This window comes from Heterocephalus glaber, unplaced genomic scaffold, assembly GCF_053883595.1.
Source record: "Heterocephalus glaber isolate CG9 unplaced genomic scaffold, H.glaber_assembly_v1.0 deba00000896, whole genome shotgun sequence".
Classification (NCBI taxonomy): Eukaryota; Metazoa; Chordata; class Mammalia; order Rodentia; family Bathyergidae; genus Heterocephalus; species Heterocephalus glaber.
In genome coordinates, this window is record NW_028258170.1 from 4,435,628 (window position 1) to 4,456,741 (window position 21,114).

At 35.6% G+C, this 21,114-nt stretch overlaps 1 protein-coding gene and 1 pseudogene across 16 annotated transcripts in view; both read right to left on the minus strand.

Annotated features, from left to right (window-relative positions):
• LOC147828899 (ubiquitin-conjugating enzyme E2 N pseudogene) overlaps positions 1–20,872 on the minus strand; it is a 39,317-nt pseudogene extending 18,445 nt beyond the window's left edge. Inside the window, exon 1 of the transcript XR_015450016.1 lies at positions 1–20,872. This exon is cut by the window's left edge and continues 18,445 nt beyond it. The product of XR_015450016.1 is annotated as a ubiquitin-conjugating enzyme E2 N pseudogene (transcript).
• Nt5dc1 (5'-nucleotidase domain containing 1) overlaps positions 1–21,114 on the minus strand; it is a 136,975-nt gene that overhangs the window by 53,037 nt on the left and 62,824 nt on the right. For 8 of the 15 annotated variants that reach the window (XR_002390649.2, XR_015450014.1, XM_021247807.2 and 5 more), the window contains exon 7: positions 20,879–20,938. The exons of the other annotated variants lie outside the window; for them this stretch is intronic. Coding sequence is in view for 6 of the 8 variants with exons in the window: in XM_021247807.2 (XP_021103466.1) it covers positions 20,879–20,938 (60 nt within the window). In the remaining 2 variants the exon portion in view is untranslated. The remainder of the gene's footprint in view (positions 1–20,878; positions 20,939–21,114) is intronic. 15 annotated transcript variants of the gene reach the window in all.

Here is a 21,114-nt window from a genome sequence, read left to right on the forward strand (position 1 = left end):
CTAGAAAAGTAAAAAAAAAAAAAAAACTGTTGAAAGACATTTATTACCTAATTTTAAGACTTTCTCTAAAGCTACAGTAATCAAGACAATGTTGGCATAAGGAAAGACATATAGACCAATGGAATAAAACAGACAATCTAGAAATAGAACCACACATATATGGTCCACTGAGTTCTGAAAGATTATTTAACATTGACATTTTATAGAATATAAACTCAAGAGCAGAGGAAAAGAGTGCTTTCAACAAATGGTACTAGAACACCTAGTATCTGTATATAAAAAATTAACCTCAAAAAAATTAACCTCACCCCTTTATTTCCATACATAAAAATAACTTGAAAGGATCTATGAACGTAAGTATGAAAGACTAAAACTATAAAACTTTAAGAAGAAATTGTAAGGGAAAATGTTCATGAATTTAGGGTAGGCAAGACTTTCCTAGGATACAAAAAACATGATGTACAAAAGAAAAAAATTAGGGCCAGGGATTTAGCTCAGTGGTTTCGCCACCTGCTATGCAAGCGTGAGGACCCGAGTTCGATCCTTGATACCAAAAACAAAAACCAAAGCCCCCCCCCAAAAAAAATAAAAGAAAAAAATTGATAAATGAGATTCCACCAAAATTTAGAACTTTAAATGATATCATTAAAATGAAAAGTAGTCCTTAAACAGACCATATTTACAATGCACATAACCTATGACCAGAATATATAAAGAACTTTTACAGCTCATTAATAGACAACCCAATTAAAAAATAGACACAAGAAAATGATAAATAGCTAGTACAGCACAAGGAAATGTGCACAACATTAGAACCAGGGAAATACTAATTAGTAACAATAACAAGATCATATTATACACTCAATAGGGAGATGCAGTTCAAAGTTTTAAAAGAACAAATGTCAGCTTAGGTGTGAACCAGTTAGAACTTTCTATTACTGCTAATGTGAATGTAAAATGATAAAACCATTTTGGAAAACAATATAGAAATTTCTTGTATTACTGTTAAGTACCAACAGTTCTGTTCTTAAGTTTTTACTTAAGAGAAATAAAAACACATATTCACAATAGATTTCCACATACAAGTTGACTATCCCTTATCTGAAATTCTTGGGATCAGAAGTATTTCAGATTTTGGTTTGAAATCCACTTGATCTGCAAAGAGGATAGCTACTCCTGCTTTTTTTCAGGTTCCTGTCACATGGAGTATTGTTTTCCACCCTTTAACTTTCAGTCTATGAGTTTCTTTTTGAAGTGTTTTAAGTGTGTTTCTTGTATGCAGCATATTGTTAGATTTTGCTTTTTGTTTGGTACTGGGGATTGAACTCTGGACCTTGCACTTGTGAGGCAGGCACCAGAACCACTTAGCTAAATCCGAAGCATGAAAACATGGCTTTTTTTTTTTGGAACCAGGAATCAAACTTGGGACCTTGTGCTTACGAGGCAGGTGATGGCACCACTGAGCTAAATCCCTAGCCTTGGATCCTGCTTCTTGATCCATTCTGCCAGTCTATTTCTTTTGATTGGTGAATTGAGACCATTAACATCAGTGATTATAACTGATACATATTGACTTATCATTGTCATGACTTTTTCTGTTTGTTGGATTCTTCCCCTTTGCTTTTAATTTCTTGTCATGCCTGATGGATTCATTCTGCTGGTCTTCCTGGGGTTGTGATCCTCGTTGTCTTTTCCTAGGATATTGTCTAAAATTTTTCAGAGTGCTGGTTTGGTATTCATGAAGTTCCTAAGGTTCTCTTTGTCATGAAAGTGTCTTATTTTTCCATCAATTTTGAAAGATAGTTCTGCAGGGTACATCAATCTGGGTTGGTGGGTCTTTTCCTGTAGGGCTTGAAATACATCACTCCAAGCTCTTCTTGCCTTGAGGGTTTGCACTGAGAAGTCCCCTGTGATTTTGATGGGCTTTCATTTGTATGTGATTTGTTTCTTTTCTTTAACTGCTTGTAGAATTTTGTTCTCCTGTTGGGTCTCTGGAATCTTAACTATTATATATATTCCTATGTGCAGATTTTTTTTTTTTTTTTTTTTGGTACCAGGGATCGAACTCAGGATCTTGTGCTTGTGAGCCAGGAAGCAGAACCACTGAGCTAAATCCCTGGCCCCAGACTTTTTTTTGATCAAGGCTAGTTGGAGTCCTATATGCCTCACTTATCTGTATGTCAAGTTCTTTTCCCCTGCTTGGGAAGTTTTCTGCCATCACTTCTTTGATCAGTTTTTTTATGTCACCTGCACTCTCTCCAGCATCTTCATTGACTCCCATCAGTCTTGTTATTCTTCTCTGCATCATCTAGCAGCTGCTGGATTGATTTCTCATGGTCCCTTACTGTTTTAAAGAAATTTTTCTTTTCCTGGTCATTAATTGCAATCTTATCTTCTATATCTGAAATTTTGTCCTCACATTGGCTCATTCTGCTGTGTAGACATTCAATGGAGTTTTTAATTTCCTAGAAATCTGTTTGCTTCTATTTTATGGATTCTATTTGTTTCCTATGTTGGGATTCCATCATGTTCCTCAGCTCCTCTCTAGATTTATTAATCATGTCTTCCACTATGGGCACAATCTCTGCTATTATCTGATTTCATTTTTTCCAGATCCTCTTTTGTTGCCAGTTCAGGAAGTCCAGGTGGTTGAGTATCAGAGGGTTCCATCTCATTTCCCATTGGGGTTGCTTTAGGTGATCTGGAAGTCTGGTTTTGAGACTTGTTTATGTGTCTTCTCATTTCAAGGAGGTGGGGGGAGATGTGTGCTGCTGGCGCCCCGCAACTCACCTCCTCGGTGCTGGGGGCGGTGGTACGGCAGACTGGTCAATTCTTTTACACAAGGACATTACGGAACACTGTCACTATATGGCAAAGTGATTCTGAATTCAGTTTCTATAATAAACCATGTTCAAATACATATCTTTATGTGGTGTTGTGTGTCCAAAATGAACACATTACGCTGAAGTAAAGATGGTGGGAACAACTTTCAATTATACACTACAGTTTGGTATCATGCCAAGAATATCAAAGAGATAACTAGTTCTAGTTGCCTATATTAAACTTCTTTATCTTCTAGTATACTGCATTTCTAAGATGTTACATGCAGTGACTTGTTCTACAGGATCCCCCCATCTATTCTGCATATATTAGTTGCATTATTTTCTGGGAGATTTGTGCTTCATTGCATAGCTCTAAAGGATTGCAGTCATACTATCCCTTCCAATTTTGTCTGACTTGTTTCCATTTTCCCCTTTGAGAAGAAAACAAAAACAAAACAAAAAACACCCAATGGAGTAATAGGTTCCTTCACTGGTTGTGTGTGTGTGTGTGTCTCTCTCTCTCTCTCTCTCTCTCTCACACACACACACACACACACACACACACAGTCTTGTCAACAGATAGGTAATCTAAGGCTCAGAGTAGAAAAAAATTTGGTCAATATCAAGGCTGACAGTGGTAGTTCTGAGGTAAAACTCAGTTTTCTGAAGGTAGTTCCACATCCTTTTCATCATCTGATGTCTTTTGGATGACAATTTTCTATCATTTCTATTCTTAGGATGCTTTTTGTTGTTGTTGTTTCTGGGGTCAAACTCGGGACCTTGCACTTGTGAGGCAGACGGCAGAACCACTGAGCTAAATCCCTGGCTCTATCATTTATATTCTTGCTGAATTACTTTTCTGTTGGCAGCTCATGAAGGACAAACATGGAAGAGTGTCTCATTCTGTGACCTCAGGAGTTAGTTTATCAGATGAAAAAGTCCTCATTTAGGTTCAGAAGTGTGGCTCTCAATCAGGCAAGAGACCCTTGTGGTTCTTCTGTACACAAACAGAAGGCACTCTCCTCGCTCCTAAACACAAGTTGCCTGAGTGCAGCATAGCATGTGCAGAGCAGTGACATTCCACAGATGTGAGAGTTACATGTAACAGTCATGAGAAGGGCAGGCAAAACTCTGCACAAGCTGTCATTTACTGACCACACTGTCTGTCATCTTCTGGTTTAGGAACAAGCTGTGAACTACAGGGAGGTGGTTTGGAAAGTCTGCCAACTAACGAGTAAGCCTGTCTAAATAGGTGGCAGTTACCCAGAAACTGTTGTTCATTACTTGGCAATCTCAATTTGGAGAGGAAGTGAGTGAATGGATCCCTGTTTGTTGATGTAGTCAGTGTCACCCAGAAGTTTGACAGGAGAAGGAACTCTTTAATTTAGCATGATCTCTCTTGGAAGTTTCAGAAAAAGCTTGTTAATTACTGGTACTAAAAAAGTCAATAAAGGGTATTTTTCTGAGCAAAACCAGGTGTCCTGGGGCCATAAATTGCCAATGCCCACTGTGAAAATATTCAGAGTGTATGGGCAGCAGTATTATCTGGGGTGATTATACTTATGAAGCTCATGATGCAGATGTGCAGGTGAAGTGTTCAATGCACTCTAATACATATACATATATATATAACTGCTCATCAATGGGAGCAACAAAGGAGAACAAATTTTACTTAGTACTTTGCATGTGTCAGGTTCTGTGCTAAGTGCTTTATATATTATCTCAATGAATCCTAATAACGAGCCTATGCGATAAATACCACTATCAGGTTTATTTTTATGTGCAGAATTTAAAAATAGTCGTTTAAAGGCCAATGCTAAAAATAAAAAAGTAGTAGAGCTGGCATTTCAATCTCTACCAGTCTAATTTTAAAATTTGGATATATTTATTATATTGTCCTCTACTCCACGTACAGTCACAAAAATTAACATTAACCACTATACTAGACTATTTGTTCTTACAATCTGGGTGGCAGATGGTAGGGAATTATGAATGCTGAGCGTCATTCAACCCAGTATTCTTTGTTCATTTGTTTTTTGGTGGTGGTACTGGGGACTGAACCCAGGCCAACAGGATTGAGCTAGATCCCCCGGCTTTTAAAAATTTTTTACTTTAAGGTAGGATCTTGGTAAGTTAGCCAGGTGGGGCTCAAATATGCAATCCTCTTGCATCAGCCTCCCAGAGTGCTGGGACTACATGTGTGCATCCCCACACTCGGCTCCAGTATTTTCTGTTGTTTTTTTTTTGGTACTGGGGATCGAACTCGGGACCTTGCGCTTGGGAGGCAGGCTCCGGAACCATTGAGCTAAATCCCCGGCCCATAAATAGACTTTTTGTTTTTTTGGTACTGGGGATCGAACTCGGATCCTTGCGATTGCGCAGCAGGCAGCGAAACCACTTAGCTAAATCCCTGGCCCATGCTCCAGTATTTTCTAGAGACTCACTTTTAGTTAGCTTTTCGAACCTGATAGGAAAATAACCAGACATCTAGCAGGGAAACAAGGCCTTCCTGGGGTTTTGTACATGGTTCAGGTATAGGTCTCACTGAGCCCCCAGGAACAGGAATGGTGTTTACAAACTCGCTGCCATGTGGTTTAGGACAAAGGTGACATAGACAATATTTACCAGGCAAAGCAGAGAATAGGCCAGATGCCTATTCAGGCTTTAGCTGGAGAGCAGAAGATGGTACAGGCGAGAACTACAGCTGGCACATTAACAGTGGAGGCTGGGGGCAGGCAGACCAAATAATACCCTGTCCTAGCAGGAAGAGGATGTCTCCCAAGACCCTTTGGCCCTGAGGCTGTGGCTCTGACACACACAGTCATCTGGTGGGGAATCAGGATCCATGGAGACAGGCCTGGCAGATATAAAAGGAGAGTTGGTTAGGTGCTACTAACCAGATGTCCAGAGAAAGACAGCCCTTCTATTTGAGGATACCTCCAACATCAGGGTAGAAGGCTGGAAAGGGAAATATCTCCTCTCCTTGTCTCATGAAGAACTGTGCCTGTCTACGTGAACATTTAAAACAGTATGCACAAGCCACACAAGTAATGAGAGGTAAAGGTGAAGTCTGAGCTAGGATTCCTAATCGAGTGGCGTCAAGAGCCAGAAACATGATCCAGAAAGCCTAGTGAAATGCTGTAACACTGATGAAATGCTATAAAATGTCACAGCAGACAGGGCAAATACTATTTTGTTTGGTGTAATGAAATTACATGACCTCCAACTTTTTGTACTAAAAATAATTTGACGAAATAACATCCAAATATTCAGTATTTTAATGTATTTTATTTTTTGTGCTATTAAAAAAATTGACAAGAGAAACTTTTAAAAACATCAAACTAATTACCAATAATGAGGTGATTTATAGTTTTGGGAAAATACTTAGGAAATGTTTAAATACTATTAAGCTTGGATTTTAATTTATTGAACTTTCTCCATTGGTATATATTTTTCATGCAATACAAAAATATAAAAAATATTAAAGATTTTAATTTACATTTAGGAAAATACAAGAGTCAGAAATATATATAATCTAGCAGCTCAAAAAATTGTAATTCCTACAAATTGTTGCTGAGTTGTATGAGGTTTAAGACATCAAGGACGCTCAATGTTTATGGAATGTATATCTGGGAAGGAGAGGAAAACTCGTCTTTGAGATACAATCCGATTCCACAGATACCACAAGGTCAGAAGATCACAGAATATCAAGGTTAGCTTCTTCCTAACCTGACACCACCAATCACACTCTTACAGTAGGTGCTCAGACAAACACTGGCAGGATGGATGGAAAGATGAATGACGTGACCAAAATATTCACTATCAAATATAGTCAGAGGGCAGAGATCTACCTCCTGCCAAGTTTGCAGTTCAAAACAGCTCTTTTCAGTCACTTCTAAAGTTAGTTCTAGAAAAGACTATCTTTTGATCTTCAAATTCCATCCATGATTTCAGAGTCTGCTTGAGCATATCGAATTGGCTTAATTACTATTAGCTGTTATTGTTGATCTGCCAGAGCCCACAATATTGATTATGTCCCAAATATGCTGTAAACAGTGTAGGCTGCAAAGAGTTAAATCCCTTGATTGGCTTACTTTAAGAAGCAAGTCTAACTGAAGCTACGTGATTCACAGAAGTATCTCATGAGCAATGCAGTAGCACGCAAGTTAACATGACCTCCCTGCTAATGACCACCACCAAGGCCAGAGTAATGGCCTATGAAGCTGTGGGGTTGATACGAGATAACATCCGTAGCTGAGGTTGGAGTAATCACCCAAACTCCATTCCCACAATTAGTGCCTTCATAGCTTGAAGGAGAAGGCTCTAATTACAACCATATATTTTGTCTATCTTGCTTTTAATTTGAAAATGCTTTGACTCCTCTTTAAAGCCTTGCCCGCATCAGTTTCCATAGTAATTTCATGTACTGCACATCTATACATGCACCTTTACCCTGGATGATGAATAATAAAATTCAGTGGAAGAGACAGGCCAGTGCTTTTTGCCAAAGGAGCACTGGGCATCCCAGTTTACACTTTCTCTTTAACTCTGTCTTAAGTTTTTCTTCAACCTTGCGTTGCACACTGGGCAGGTGGGGACTAGAGATTTACTGCAGGAGTCTCTGGCATTGATCTAAATCTATCTACACTTTTATCACAGTCAATGAACATATTTAGTAATAAACAAGTGAGTCTACTGTGTTGTAAAAAATGCCTTCTTAACCAGAAGTTTGCATGATGTTCAGGTAATCAACTGTCTTTCTAACCCTTGATTATGGACATTCTGAGGCGAGAGCAGGGAAATAACATGAAAGTAAACATTTCAAGTGTGGTCATGCCTCAAAGCAGAATATTTGGATTATTGTTGGCATCCTTGTATTGAACTATTCTTAAAAAGTATATATTTTGGTAATGATTTGGTCTCCATCTGGCCATGTCCAAGCTAATGTGGGATACTACCATTACCTATGCATTAATTCATTTAATTTTTAATTTTTAAGACAGGGTCTCACTCTGTTGTTTAGACTGCCTTCAAAGTTGTGATGATCCTCCTGTCTCAGCCTCCCAAGGGCTGGGATTCTAGGTGTGCACCACAGTACCTGGCTTCATTACCCTTTTTTTTTTGGTCCTGGGGATCGAATGTGGGTCTTTGTGCTTATGGGGCAGGTGGCGGAACCACTGAGCTAAATCCCCAGCCCTTCATTACCTTTTGAATAGAGAAACATTAATTTAAAAAAATTTACTTAGTTCATAAATTACAGGCAACATCAACTGACTTCCTACTATGAAATAAAGATTTACTTAACTCATATTACCCTTTATTATTCTTTTCTCTCCACACAATTTTTATAGTTATATGTTTTTATTCTTTTATTGTCATGGTTTACTTTCTATATGTTAAGCTATATTGTTGTTCCATTAATTTTTGTATCAGGTAAACTTTTTTATGAATTTTATTAGTATACTTTTAACATATATAATGATCACAGTCTTCATAGGGAATTTGTACCTGTACATAATATATCTTAATTCTCTTTTTCCCATTCCTTCATTAATTTTTAAGTCTTCAAAACACAGACCACTACTTCTCCCCTTCTACCAACTCTCTAATCCCCTTCTATACCCTAACTCTTCACAGCTTCCTTTTTAAAAAACTTATAATCTAATCTATGTTTTATTTCTAAAAATTAGAGGCAAATATTCAGTTTAATGTGTTATCAATATTATCTATTTGTGAAACTACTAATATGCTAGAATTATATTTCCGTTTCTAGAGGTTTGTTTTTGTGGTGGTGGGGATGGAACCCATGGCCTTGCACAGATGCTAGGTAAGCATTCCAGCACTGAGCTACACATCCCTAGCCCCAGAGTTTCATTTTTACGATCTCTTAGTCATTTGAGAGTATGCTCCTAGAATAAAGACAAATGGATTTCCCTTCCTTAATTTCCATACTTGCTAAACTCATGTCACATTTCTGTGGCATGTGAATGGACCAAGACATAATTGCTTAGTTTTTTACTTTACCTGGAGTTTCTAATTGCATTTACTTTATATTTGTTATCAAATCCTCAAAGTTTACATTATCATATGAAGATGAAAAATTTGAGGTTTACTGTAGCAGAATCACAATTAAAGCAAATTTTTGAAACTTCATTTTTGTTTTTAAATGCTTAAACAAAGACAACTATGTTCCTGTGTCTATTAGCACAGAGACCGTCTATATAGGTATTAATAAATTTCATTTATTTGGTACTTTCAGATTATAAAACACTGCTCACATATATTATTTTCTCAATCCACAAAGCAGGCAATGTTTTCTCCATTTCACAGAGAAAGCAACTTAAGACTGAAAGACTAAGATTTAAGTATGATAACATGGAGAGTGAGTTGCAAGTTCAAGACTTGAAATCAAGTTTTTCTTTTTTAAAAATCAGTGCTTGGGGCTGGGGATTTAGCTCAGTGGTTCCACTGTCTGCCTCGAAAGTGCAAGGTCCCGAGTTCAATCGTGGGCACCAAAACAAAAACAAAAACAAAAAAAAAAATTCCCAGTGCTCTTTGCTTCTTCACAGCTGCCTGGTACATGGACTCTTTCTGTTTTTTCCTTAGAAGTAAATCATCATGATTTTTAGATTTATAAGCTTTGTTATCAATTACAGCACTCCTATGGAAAGGAACACTGTACTCCTTATTACCAGCTGTTACAGGGTAGGATTTATGTAAATAATTAGAAAGCTAGCAGAACTAGGAGAAAAGCACAAATAAACTAAAAAGCTATTACATCAAGAAATGCTACAATAACAAACTGAATAGTCAAGAAAGGCCTAGGATTCATACATACTTTCTCTAGTAATACATGAGTCTGTACAGCCCTGGGGCTCTTGTGAATAACCTTACTAATGTTAATGTTCACATACAGAAGAAAGCAATCCCAGTTATCCTCAGACAACCATATACATCACACATAAATCCGAGGAACAATGCCTCAGAACAATGACTCAGAAAGCTCAAATTCTACCAGAGGCCTTTGAGGAAGAAATCAACATGGAAAGATCAATTGAAGATCAACATGGAAAGAGTCCATGAAAATTAAACCTAGAGAAAATACATCATCTAGTGGTACGATTAACTTTATCTAACTCATAATAACATAATCTATCCCAGTTTTAACTATGAACACACAGATTTATAGGTTAGTTAACATGCCTAAGTCAGTTAAGTGTGAACTCACATTTTCTTAAACATCAAGCATACTACCACTCTCTAATACCCAATGAAGAAAACTGAAAGATGCACAACAAATTCTCACCATGACACTAATGATTATCAGTTTTCATGTGAATAATGGGCTAAAGGGATATTAAACAGGTAAATTCATCAGTCTAAATGCTTCTGTTTTATAATTTCAACTTCATCTTTGTATCTTTCTTCTATTAAAAAATAGGCAATAATTGGAGATTTACAAGAAATAGCAAAACTAATTTGAATTAATCTCTGATAAGGTTTCCTATTCTGTTGCTGGTGGGAGCATTAATGAACAGTCAAAACCTGGTGCCTTAAGGTTCTGGAACAAATAAATATTAGACATCAATACATACACTTTTAGTATATGTGCTGCCGAAGCGAGCACAATACATACACTTTTAGAAGTTAGGTACCAGTAGAAACCTCAAAGTTTAAATGTTAGTTATAAAACTTATAGAATCTACATTATTACAAAAATGACAGAATTTTGCATTCTCTTTAGCAATAGAAGACTTGCCTTATAGTTAAGTTTAGACAGACTCTATTTTCCTATTGCACTTCATTCTATATGGATGGTGGTATTGTGCATCTTAAAAAGAGGCAAGATATGATTATTCTTATGTATCATTAATCAAATATATAATCACTTTGATTTGACTGATTGCTGAAGGCTATTTTATCTTACCACCAAACTAAAAATCTTTATCAGTTAATATTTACAAAGCACCTACTAAGTAGAAATCTCTTGCTCAATAAGACTTTCTTCCATCACACACTAAGTACAGGAAGATTTTTGTGTGTGTTGAAAATGTAATATTAATAGATAATTCATCTTACATAGGAGCAAAATAAAATATATCACATTCTGAAGAAACTCCAGAAGTTATGAGAATGAGAGTGAAGAAAATCCAGATGGGCTACAATATCCATTACCTTAAACTGCAAAAATCAACAATTCTGACCCAAAGGTTAACATTTACATATTTATGACTGGCTACATAAGACTTAAATAACAAAAATTGGGAATTAGATGTGGAAAGAGGTGGGAAAGAACAGTTGTGTGAGGGAAGACACTCTTATCAATGAAAAATTTACTAAAACCAAATTAAAAGCTCCCATAGCATACTAGAAAGGATGGATGCAAGACTCATTAACTGAAAGTCTGATGCTCTTGAAGGAAGAAATCTTTCTGATGACACTTACACAAGCTGCTTGTTTGAGATTTCCTCTTCGTTCTGTAAGGAAAACTTGACAAATATCTCCACAAACCCCAAATGATTATCAGATTGATATTTCCTAATCATACACCAATGGTAATACATGAAGCTTTCAGATAAGAACCAAGAAAAAGGTCATAACCCAAATTTGAGGCAAGAAGAAAAACAAATGGCACATAATATGGGGAAGTCATAGATGTCAGTCACAGCTGCTTTCTTTGTTCCAACTCTCCTGTACAGTGATTTTCAAACATTGTGGCAAAGACACCAATGATCACCTAACCAGATAATACAAAATATTTATTTCAAATTTCTAGGGGGTTAAGAAAGGGTCAGATACTGATGCTTTATGCATGCTCAGGGCCTGTTTATAAATATTCCATTCAATAATATCTTAACACAAATTTGCATCTGTGAAAAGAAATTGGCAAATCTATCTCTTGGCATTCTATTTGTCAGATGGTGAAGACCAAAACAGAATGTTCCATCAGTTTTAATTTTTAAATACAATTGTCACATTGGGAAAATGAAATGAGCACAATAAAATAAACTGTACAAAGGGAAAGAAGAATAACAAAAAATATTTTACTAAAACGTAAGATTTACAGAAGTTTCCAGACAAGCCATACAAAATGGTCACAAGCTTTTTTTTGAAGGGGGGAATCTACACTTGATAGCAAAGTCGCAATGTTATTAGTGAGGGCTATGATGTTTGTTAGTGTTCCCATTTTGGTTCAAACAATCAGTTTGTCCATCCATAGCAACTAAATAAAGTCAGACTTGGCTAGAGAGCATATTCTAGAAAACTGGTTAGCTGCTTTTTAACCAATGCAATTAGATCACCATAAAAGGGGGGAAAAGAAGCCTATAAAATTTTTTTTTTTTGGTACCGGGGATCAAACTCAGGTCCTTGCGCTTGCGCAGCAGGCTAGCCTACAAAATTTTGAAGCTACTTTTCCCCTCAAAAAATAAAATAAAGAACACCCATACCCCTGCAGCTAACCCTGACAACTACCTTCATTCACAGTGCTTTATACTTAAACCATGATGGGGGAAATGAATAAAAGCAGAGGGCTACTGCTTTTAAACGTTTCACGACAATTCCAATGATACTTTAAAGCCTCTGCTCATGATTTACAACAGTGAATCAGGACAAGACATAGGTTTTCTAATGTGCGTTTAATCACCAAATGTCTGAAAATGTCTGGGCTTTTATTGTGTAATGTTTCTAAGACTGTGTCCATTAAATGCAAAGAAAAAAGGAAGGAGTCTTGACAAAACAGGAGATGTGACACAAACCTGATGATTGGATCAACTTAAATATTATTCATGGCATATAGCCTAGTCCATGCTCTAGCTGTTTATATGGCTTGGGCTTCACTGGTTTTCCACTGCTCCGCTACATCATTTGCTAATGGGTCATCTGGATTAAGAGCACTTAACAAAGCCTGGATCAAAAGCAGAACTATGAGGATCTGCAGTGCTGGGGACCATTTATCTTTCAAAATATCTAAACATATTCCTCCCAACTTGTCTACATTAGGATGATAAATTTTGGTCATGAAATGTACTTTAGGTGCTGCCACTGGGTATTCTTCTGGAAGAAATATATCAAGTTTAAAAGTCCCTCCCTCAAAGGGGGAATCCTGGGGGCCAGCAATGACCACATGAAAAAAACGGGCATTGCTCTCTGTTCTGCTTTAATGCCAGGAACTGGTTCTGCCAGAAAATGCTGAGTTTCCTTGATGATCCTGCAGGGCAGCCCAGCCATCTTGTCAGATCCCATGTTTGGCCTTTCAGGAGGGTTTGTTTTTATAGTTAACATCTATTAAAGACCTCAGATGTTCTTCCTTATTTTTTTATCCTGAAGTTTGGGTCAGAGGTATAAATTCTTGCTAACCTACAAAAGGAAAGGTAGTAGTTGTTTATTATCTTATTTATTTAAATTATTGACTTTCAGACCTGAATAATGTTGAATGAGTAGAAACAGATATTTTTAAAGAATGGATTCTCCTGTGATTAGCATTTAGCTGTGTTCACAGCTCAAGTCTTGGCCCCAGTTCAAACAACTCATTGAGCAACTTTGGGGAGTCAATTAGGCCTCTGAGACTCAGTTTCCTCAGTTAAATAAGGACATGGAGTTAGATGATTTCTCAAGTCCCTTTCAGCTGGGGAATTCTAGGATTTCCTTGTATTGGTCTTTACAGCTATGCATGAAGTCCATGTACAGGCACTGCACAGAACCTACCCCAAAGAAAACCTGTGAACATGTCCTGGGCAACATCTTGGATAAGCATCTCATATTGCTGAAATCCAGCAGACCTGTCACTTGCTCCTCAGCAGAAAGATTCTTTCCTACATACCACATCATTCTAGCAGTTCAGCTGTCAAGAATCCAGAGACCACTACATTTTTGGCATCTTTGTAGGTCTAAAGTCTTTCCTGTTTGATTTTATTCAAGACCCAATAAAGCAGAGTTGTGAAAAAGCAGAGCTTTTTACATTTTGTGTTTTACTATCAGCATTGTCATTTTTATTCCTCTTGACAATTTAAGCTGTGCAAAAAGAATAATGTGGTGTGTGTTCTGTTTTCTCCAGATACCAACACCACTGACTCCTTTATACCAGCTACTGTCTTCCTACCTCTTACTCCTCAACAGGTAACTGTTCACATCTGTCTTCTATTTTCGAGTCTGTTAACAAAAAAATTTCTGTCTTTTTAAGTAAGAGCTATCAGGAATTATTTCCTTTCATCATATGACAATAATTTCACTTTCCAAGGAAAAAGAATTTCCTATCATAATAAAAGAAAAAAAATATCACTTGGGTTCAGGAAATGCTGACATTCTTCTGCTGAAAAATATGGCAATGGGAAGAGAAAATGAGCATATACTGCCTAGCTACTAATGTGCCAGGAACTGTCTATATCACATCACATTTAATATTTACTTCATCTCTGAGAGAGATTTGTATAGCAGTGTGACAGGGGAAAAGAGCTCTGGGGTTGATTCAGAGGAAAGAAATAATTTCCCCATATACAGAGCCCAAGCACTCTTTACTGTACAATTATTCTGCTACTACCTGAAAACTATTAAACAACATATAACTCCACTGCTCATGGAAATCAGACTGAAAATATTAAAAGGCAAATACACACATATTGCATCATTTTTTCTTTTTCTGTTTTTGGTACCAGGGATCAAACTCAGACTTTGCGCTTGCCAGGCAGGCGCTGTGCCACTTAGCTAAGTCCCCAGGCTGCATTATTTTTTCAACACAATAAAAGAATTATGTACCTCTGTTGAAAGGATGATAATAAGCATTTTGCACTTAACTACTGTTTATTATTACTTCATTTTCCCTACCTCCTGTGTATGAATGGACTTTTGTATCCTTTTCCTATTAAAGATGCAGTTCTATTAAAATCATTTTCTTCACCCTCAAAACATTTTACCATAGCCAACTACAAATATTTACCCTCACTTGACAAGCAAGAAATTTTTTAAAGGACAGAAAAACAGTCGACATTAGTGGCTTAAACTTTTGAACTTTACTTCGTCCACAACTGTAGATAATCAAGAATTTTATTAGCAAAATTTAGAGTCATTCAACATTCATTTGTCTCTATGTCCACTCATGTGCTCCTCCTCTTTAATGCAAAAATGATCTGAACTACCTGTACAAAACGCTTAGAAACAAGATATATAAAAAATAAATATAGCAACCAGAGCAAATCAGAATGAAATGTCAAGATTAGAAACAGAAAAAATAAAATGCAAGTATGCAGCAATATCGGGAGTAAACATTAGGTTACAAACTGGAATTTGAGCTTAGTAGCACGCAAAACAGGGAAAAATTTCTCAGGAGTGATAAACTAAAAAAAAAAAAAAAAAAAAAAAAGAGCAAAATCCAAAGAAGGAATGTATTCCTAAAGAGTTCATTTCAACCTTGACTCAAGGAACTCCTGGAAAAATTAGTTATAATAATGAGTAAACTGATAAAGACTTTGCTATAATTGACAATATGCAAAGCTACAACTTCTAGGATTTATAAGGTCTGCTTTAAATACTACAATAAATTTTTTTTTCCCGGTACTGGGGATAGAACTCAGAACCTTGTGCTTGCCAGGCAGGCATGGAGCCACTGAGCTACAGCCCCAGCCCTACCATAAAGTTCCTAATGTGGGAGACAAAGTTAATGTTTTATGTATTCATTCAGTTACAAAATTAAGACTCCATACTGTAAAATGATAGGATTCTGATGGGTATCTAGCTCTCACTGGAATTTTAATTAGCATTTTCCTGCCTAATCATGAGCATAGAGCATATATTTCAGGTTTATTGGCCATTTGGATTTCCTGTTTGTGCACCACCTATCAAGTTTTTTGCTCATTTTTTACTGGGTTGGTACTTCTTGTTACTAATCTATAGAACTTCATACTTATTTTTGGATACAAATCCTTTTTTGGCCATATGCATTCTAAACTTTTACTTCTATTCCATAGCTTATCTTTTCCTCCTATTAATGATGTTTTTTGATGAAGAGTCACTGAATTTTAATGTTTTTATAATTTATCAATTCTGTGTCTATATTGTACTCTTTATGAGTAACATATCTAATTATTTACTATATTTATCTAATATTCCTATATTTATCAGTTTTTCATAGAAATTTTCAGACATATTTCAGATATAAAAAACAATATAATAAACTGTTATACATTTCATCTTAAATTCAAGGTACCATATAATTTCATCCAAAAATGCTTCAGTATCTATATCTCAAAGATAAAGATCTTAATAAATCATATGCCATCTGAAAATATGATTATTTTTAATATAATCATAAACCAGTCTGTTAAAAATGTTACCATGTCTCCTAAATGATTTATTTTACAACTGGCTTGACTCAAGATGCAGTAGCGCTTAGAGATTTGGTTGATCTGTCATTTAAATTTCCCTTAACATATAGTTTCCTTTTACTCTTTTTTTCATGTCATTTATTCAATTATTAAATCATTTTTTCCCTAATATTTCTCTCATTCTGGATCCTGTTCATCGAAATTTTATGGACTATCAACTGGTAACCAGAGAAGTTTGACACAGACTAGATTTGACATTTTGGCAAGAAGGTTGTACAGATGATGTATTTCCTATTGCATCACATCATGAGGCATATGTTGTTTCTTTTTTGTTGTAAGATTTACCAATAGATCCAAGTGTGTCAGCCTTTACCACTTAGTAAGTTCTGCAGCAGTCTTGCATGAACCTTGTAACAGCCACTGATAATCCCCATGTCCACTGTTTTATTAGGGATTATAAAATGCATTATGTTAGTGCCATCAGTCCGCTTTCATTTTTCTAAAAGCTAGAATTCGTCTATAAAGAAAAACCTTTCCTGTATAAACTAGCTACTCTGTATTTTATAAAACAGACAACTTCGATTCTTAGATAACTGAACTGATTTCTTCCTTTCTTTTACTATATTCAGTTAAACTTCACGTGTAATGCAAATGTTACCAATAAAACATTCCATTGTTTTAAGAAAATAAAGTAAAATACATCTTTACTCACATCATCTTTATAATTAAAATAATACATGCCTTTAATAACATAAAAAGATTTAAACCTTATTCTTTGGGATAAATTCCTCTCAGGTTACTGTAAATTCAATACAGTTATATAAAAATTATGATATTCTGCAATTAAAATTCTGTGATAATGTACTTCTTGCTATTTCTTGCTACTTACTATAACTAAGGCTGGAATTATCCACACTATATTTTTCTAAAATTCTAATAAATGAAAACTTACTTCAGAGGGCAATCCTTTAGGATAAGAGTGATTTTCTTATCATTTCAAGGATCTACTAACATTTATGTATATTCTTGTGCATTTCCAAAGGAGAGCAAAAGATCACTTTAATCCTGAGTATGAGTGAAACAAACCTTCAAAGATAAGTGCATCTCAATAAAACCAGAATCAACACAGAGTTCACTTCTGAGGCTGATTTCAGGTTCTTTTCATCAAACCACTAAGTGCTTATTCAAAATCTGTTATTCTCCTTGATAATTCAAGAATGATTTAAACAAGTTAATATCAACAGGTCCATTATAACAAAAGCTCTTTGAAAATGTTAATATTTAAGGAAACAGTGAATGCTGAAATCAAAGTGAGCTGAATAAGAACAAGAATGTAGGGCCTGGGATTTAGCTTAGTGGTTCCAACACCTGCCTCGCAAGCGCAAGGTCCTAAATTTAATCCCCAGTATCAAAAAAAAAAAAAAAGTAAATCTTCCAGCCATAATAATTTTCAGAATTCTTTATTCTGATGTAATACTAATGACATGAGGTGTATAGTGGCATTAATAGTGAATCAAACACTCTGAGAAAATACTTGTCATATATTATTCTGAAATAAATTTGTATCCCTGTCCTCACAGCAATACTACCTCTATATAAATATCTCCCCTTATGATAAATAAAAATAAAAACAGAATTAACATACCTAATTTCATAATTTTTCAAGTTTCCTAGATATCCTGGGCTAAGAAATAATGACACTGTGGACTGTAAAATCCTTTTCTTCCTACTCTTCACTGGCTTGGCGGCCCAGGCCTATAAGAAAAAATAATGAACTAGAAATATATATCAACCCAATAAAGTGTTGCTTAAGGCAAGATGATTTAGAGAGCAAACAAACAGTAATTTGTTAGGAAGGAAGGTTTTTTGGGGGTCCTTATCAAAGTCAAGGAATCCATGGTTTTGTTTGTTTTGCAATTCTTAGATGCTCATATTTTTTCAGGGATCAACCAAGGCGCTCTGTGACTAGATGGAAATTGCTCCATGTTAGGCCTGATCTGGCCATGACATGGTTAATGGATATGTTGTTTGATCCAAGCTACAGTTTAACAGACACAAAAAAACGCAGCCCCCAGAAAAACATGCCACAGATGCAGGTTGTGCTGTCTCCCCCAACACAGGCTGTGTTGTTTCTGAGCAGATAGAACACAGAATGGGATGTTACAGAAAAGAGATGAGACTACAAAGTACAGTATAACATCTTCCTGGTGCCAAGTTACCTGATAACATCCATACACCCGCCTTGACTTCTGAATGGACCCCGACCACAAATACCTGCTCTGACCCCTGTATGTGCCAGATGTGCCAGACCCCTCTCTCAATCCCCTATAAAGCTCCCTGCTCTTTCTTTGTTCATCACTGACATCCTCTTGTTGCCCTCAGTCGATCTGCACCCAGGTGAATAAAGTCTGTGCCTCACTGCCTTTCACTAGCTTGCTTGGGTGGTCTCATTCCTCTACTGTTTGTCACACTCCACATTTTCAGAAATAAGCTAAAATTTTAGGCTGTTCAGTGAAACTGCTTTCATCAACACCATGGTGCTCTGGGTTTGAAAAATGCATTTTGAGAAGAAAAGTTGGAAGCACTTGGTAATTTGGTTTCCACACACCAGCTCTCACTAATTATGACTGCTCTTAGGACAAATGACTAGAAGTAGTTTTCTGCTTCATTGCAGCAATCCCTTTTCATGACTGGTCCAGCATTTGCCACTCCAATATCAAGATTCCCATGCTTGGACAGAAAACACAGAGATGTCTGAAAATTCCTTCTATCTCTTCCATTCATCAAGAAAGGCTGAGACTCTAGGGAAGGTATCCTGGATCTATGATTCTCGGCTTGTTATAAAATGAGAAGTTTTAAGCAAATTAACTTTCATTTAAGTTGCATAAATTTAGATCCAGTCCTTCTCCCTGTCCCTCCTGTTTCAGTAGTTATGAAATATTTTATGAAAACAAGAGAAAACAAGATATATATGATAAAATAATTTTACCAAGTAAACTTTTTGATATTGCTGTGAAAGGTGGTAATGTTTTTATACTGACTATAAAACCAACCTCCAATTTTAAGGAGTTAAAGTTTATTCTAGCAAAAGTACAATAAAAAGTCTACCTCTTTTCCCACTTCCCTGCTTTTCCAGTAGAGCTTTCAGAGATGTAATGTAAAGTCTATCACAAGAAAACATGCAACTGGAATACTTTAATGCTCTTTCACATAGTTATGCTTTTGAATGTCAGAAAACATTTTAGAACATTATTATTTAATCCCTAAGATTGTTTAGTGACAAACTTTAAAAAGGTCTGACTGTATTTTTTTGATATTATTACAGCTCTTATTTCCAAAAAATTCTGAATAAACTTCTTTAATTAAAAAGTTCAAGGGTACTGAAAAGCACCAGTCTCAAATGCAATTTACAGTGTCTTAAAAAGCAGATGAAACTTTCTATACAACAAAGATTCCGAGAGTCTCAAAGAGTTTACACTTACGTTCTATATGAAAAATGTATCTGGATAAGGCAGTATGAGAAGTAGCATGGTAGAATATTTAAGGCAGGCAAGCAGGCAGGCAGGCAGGCAGACAGACAGACACACACGCACGCTCGCACACGCACACACACACACACACACACTTTAATCCTAAAAGTTTATCTAGAAAAATAGCAAGCATTCTTGACAATGATAATTTAAAGACATCACAGAAACAGATTAAGAGGCTCATCATTGACTTCTACATATATTTTATCATCTACTATATTTACCTATACAGTATTTTAAATTTAGTAACATAGTTCATATTTAAGAAAATTTATAACACTAAAAAACTCATGAATATATTTGTAACCTAGTTTACAATGAAATGTATGGAAGTCATTTATAATATTTAGAGCAGTGAGTTTTAATCACAAAAGTAATAAAGTCTAGATCTTAAATTGGCGCCCATCTTTGAATATATTCTACTCAAGTTTTTCCTTAAAGTTCATAATACCCATGAATGCAAACACAGTTAATTGAAAAGTATGTTATGAATGTTATAAACAGTCGAGAATCAAAAAAGAAACAATCTATGAGACTAAATTTAATTATCTGTATTAAAAGTTTGTTGAAAATGGAAAGCTCATGTAACAAAGGACTTAATCTTCATAGTCTTATGCGTGAATTCATGAACTGAATTCTATGAGGTATCACTGAATATTTATATTGAAACTAGTCCACATATTATAACAGAATCTGCATTATACACAGGAGCTTCAAATTTCAATTACGGTTCTCTAGACACTTTCTAAATATTTATGTATCCCAGTATTCAATACAGTAAAATAAAATGACTATATTAAATTTAAGTTTTTAAAAGGGTGTTTTAAAAGGAATACATATGAAAAATGTAGAACAACAAAAATAGATTTATATTGAAATCAGTTTATTACCTCATTGCCTGAGGCAAATGATTGTTCCCTAGTACTTCAGTCTATACCATAATTTTTTGTTTATAAAATTTTTAAAAATACGTTAATATTTTGAAACAAACTACAAGTGTAAGTTGAAACAAGTCTGTATTATTATACAAAAAGGTCTCACCATTGTAGTTTTGTTCTGTTGTTATCACTTAGGGTGAGAAGCCCTAGAAAACATCACAAATTTTACATAATTCAGAGAAATTACTATTTATTTGTTGACAGAAAAAAGGGCATTAGGAACACTGAAGCAAACAGAAAGGCTGCCAGCAAAGGCTGAGATTTCTTACTTTTCTCAATATGAATGGCACACGAGCTGCTACTATTCCAAGCAGTTGTGAACCTGTAGGCTAGGAAGGGAGTGGAATTTAGTCTGTGGAATATGTATACTCTTTCATGTACTTGCATATATTCTCATACACTTTAAAACATGTATCATGCAATGTCTTTAAAAAATATCATACAAAAATTATATAAGTTACACAGAGTTAACTAGTAAATACCATTTTCAAGAAACATTTTGGTG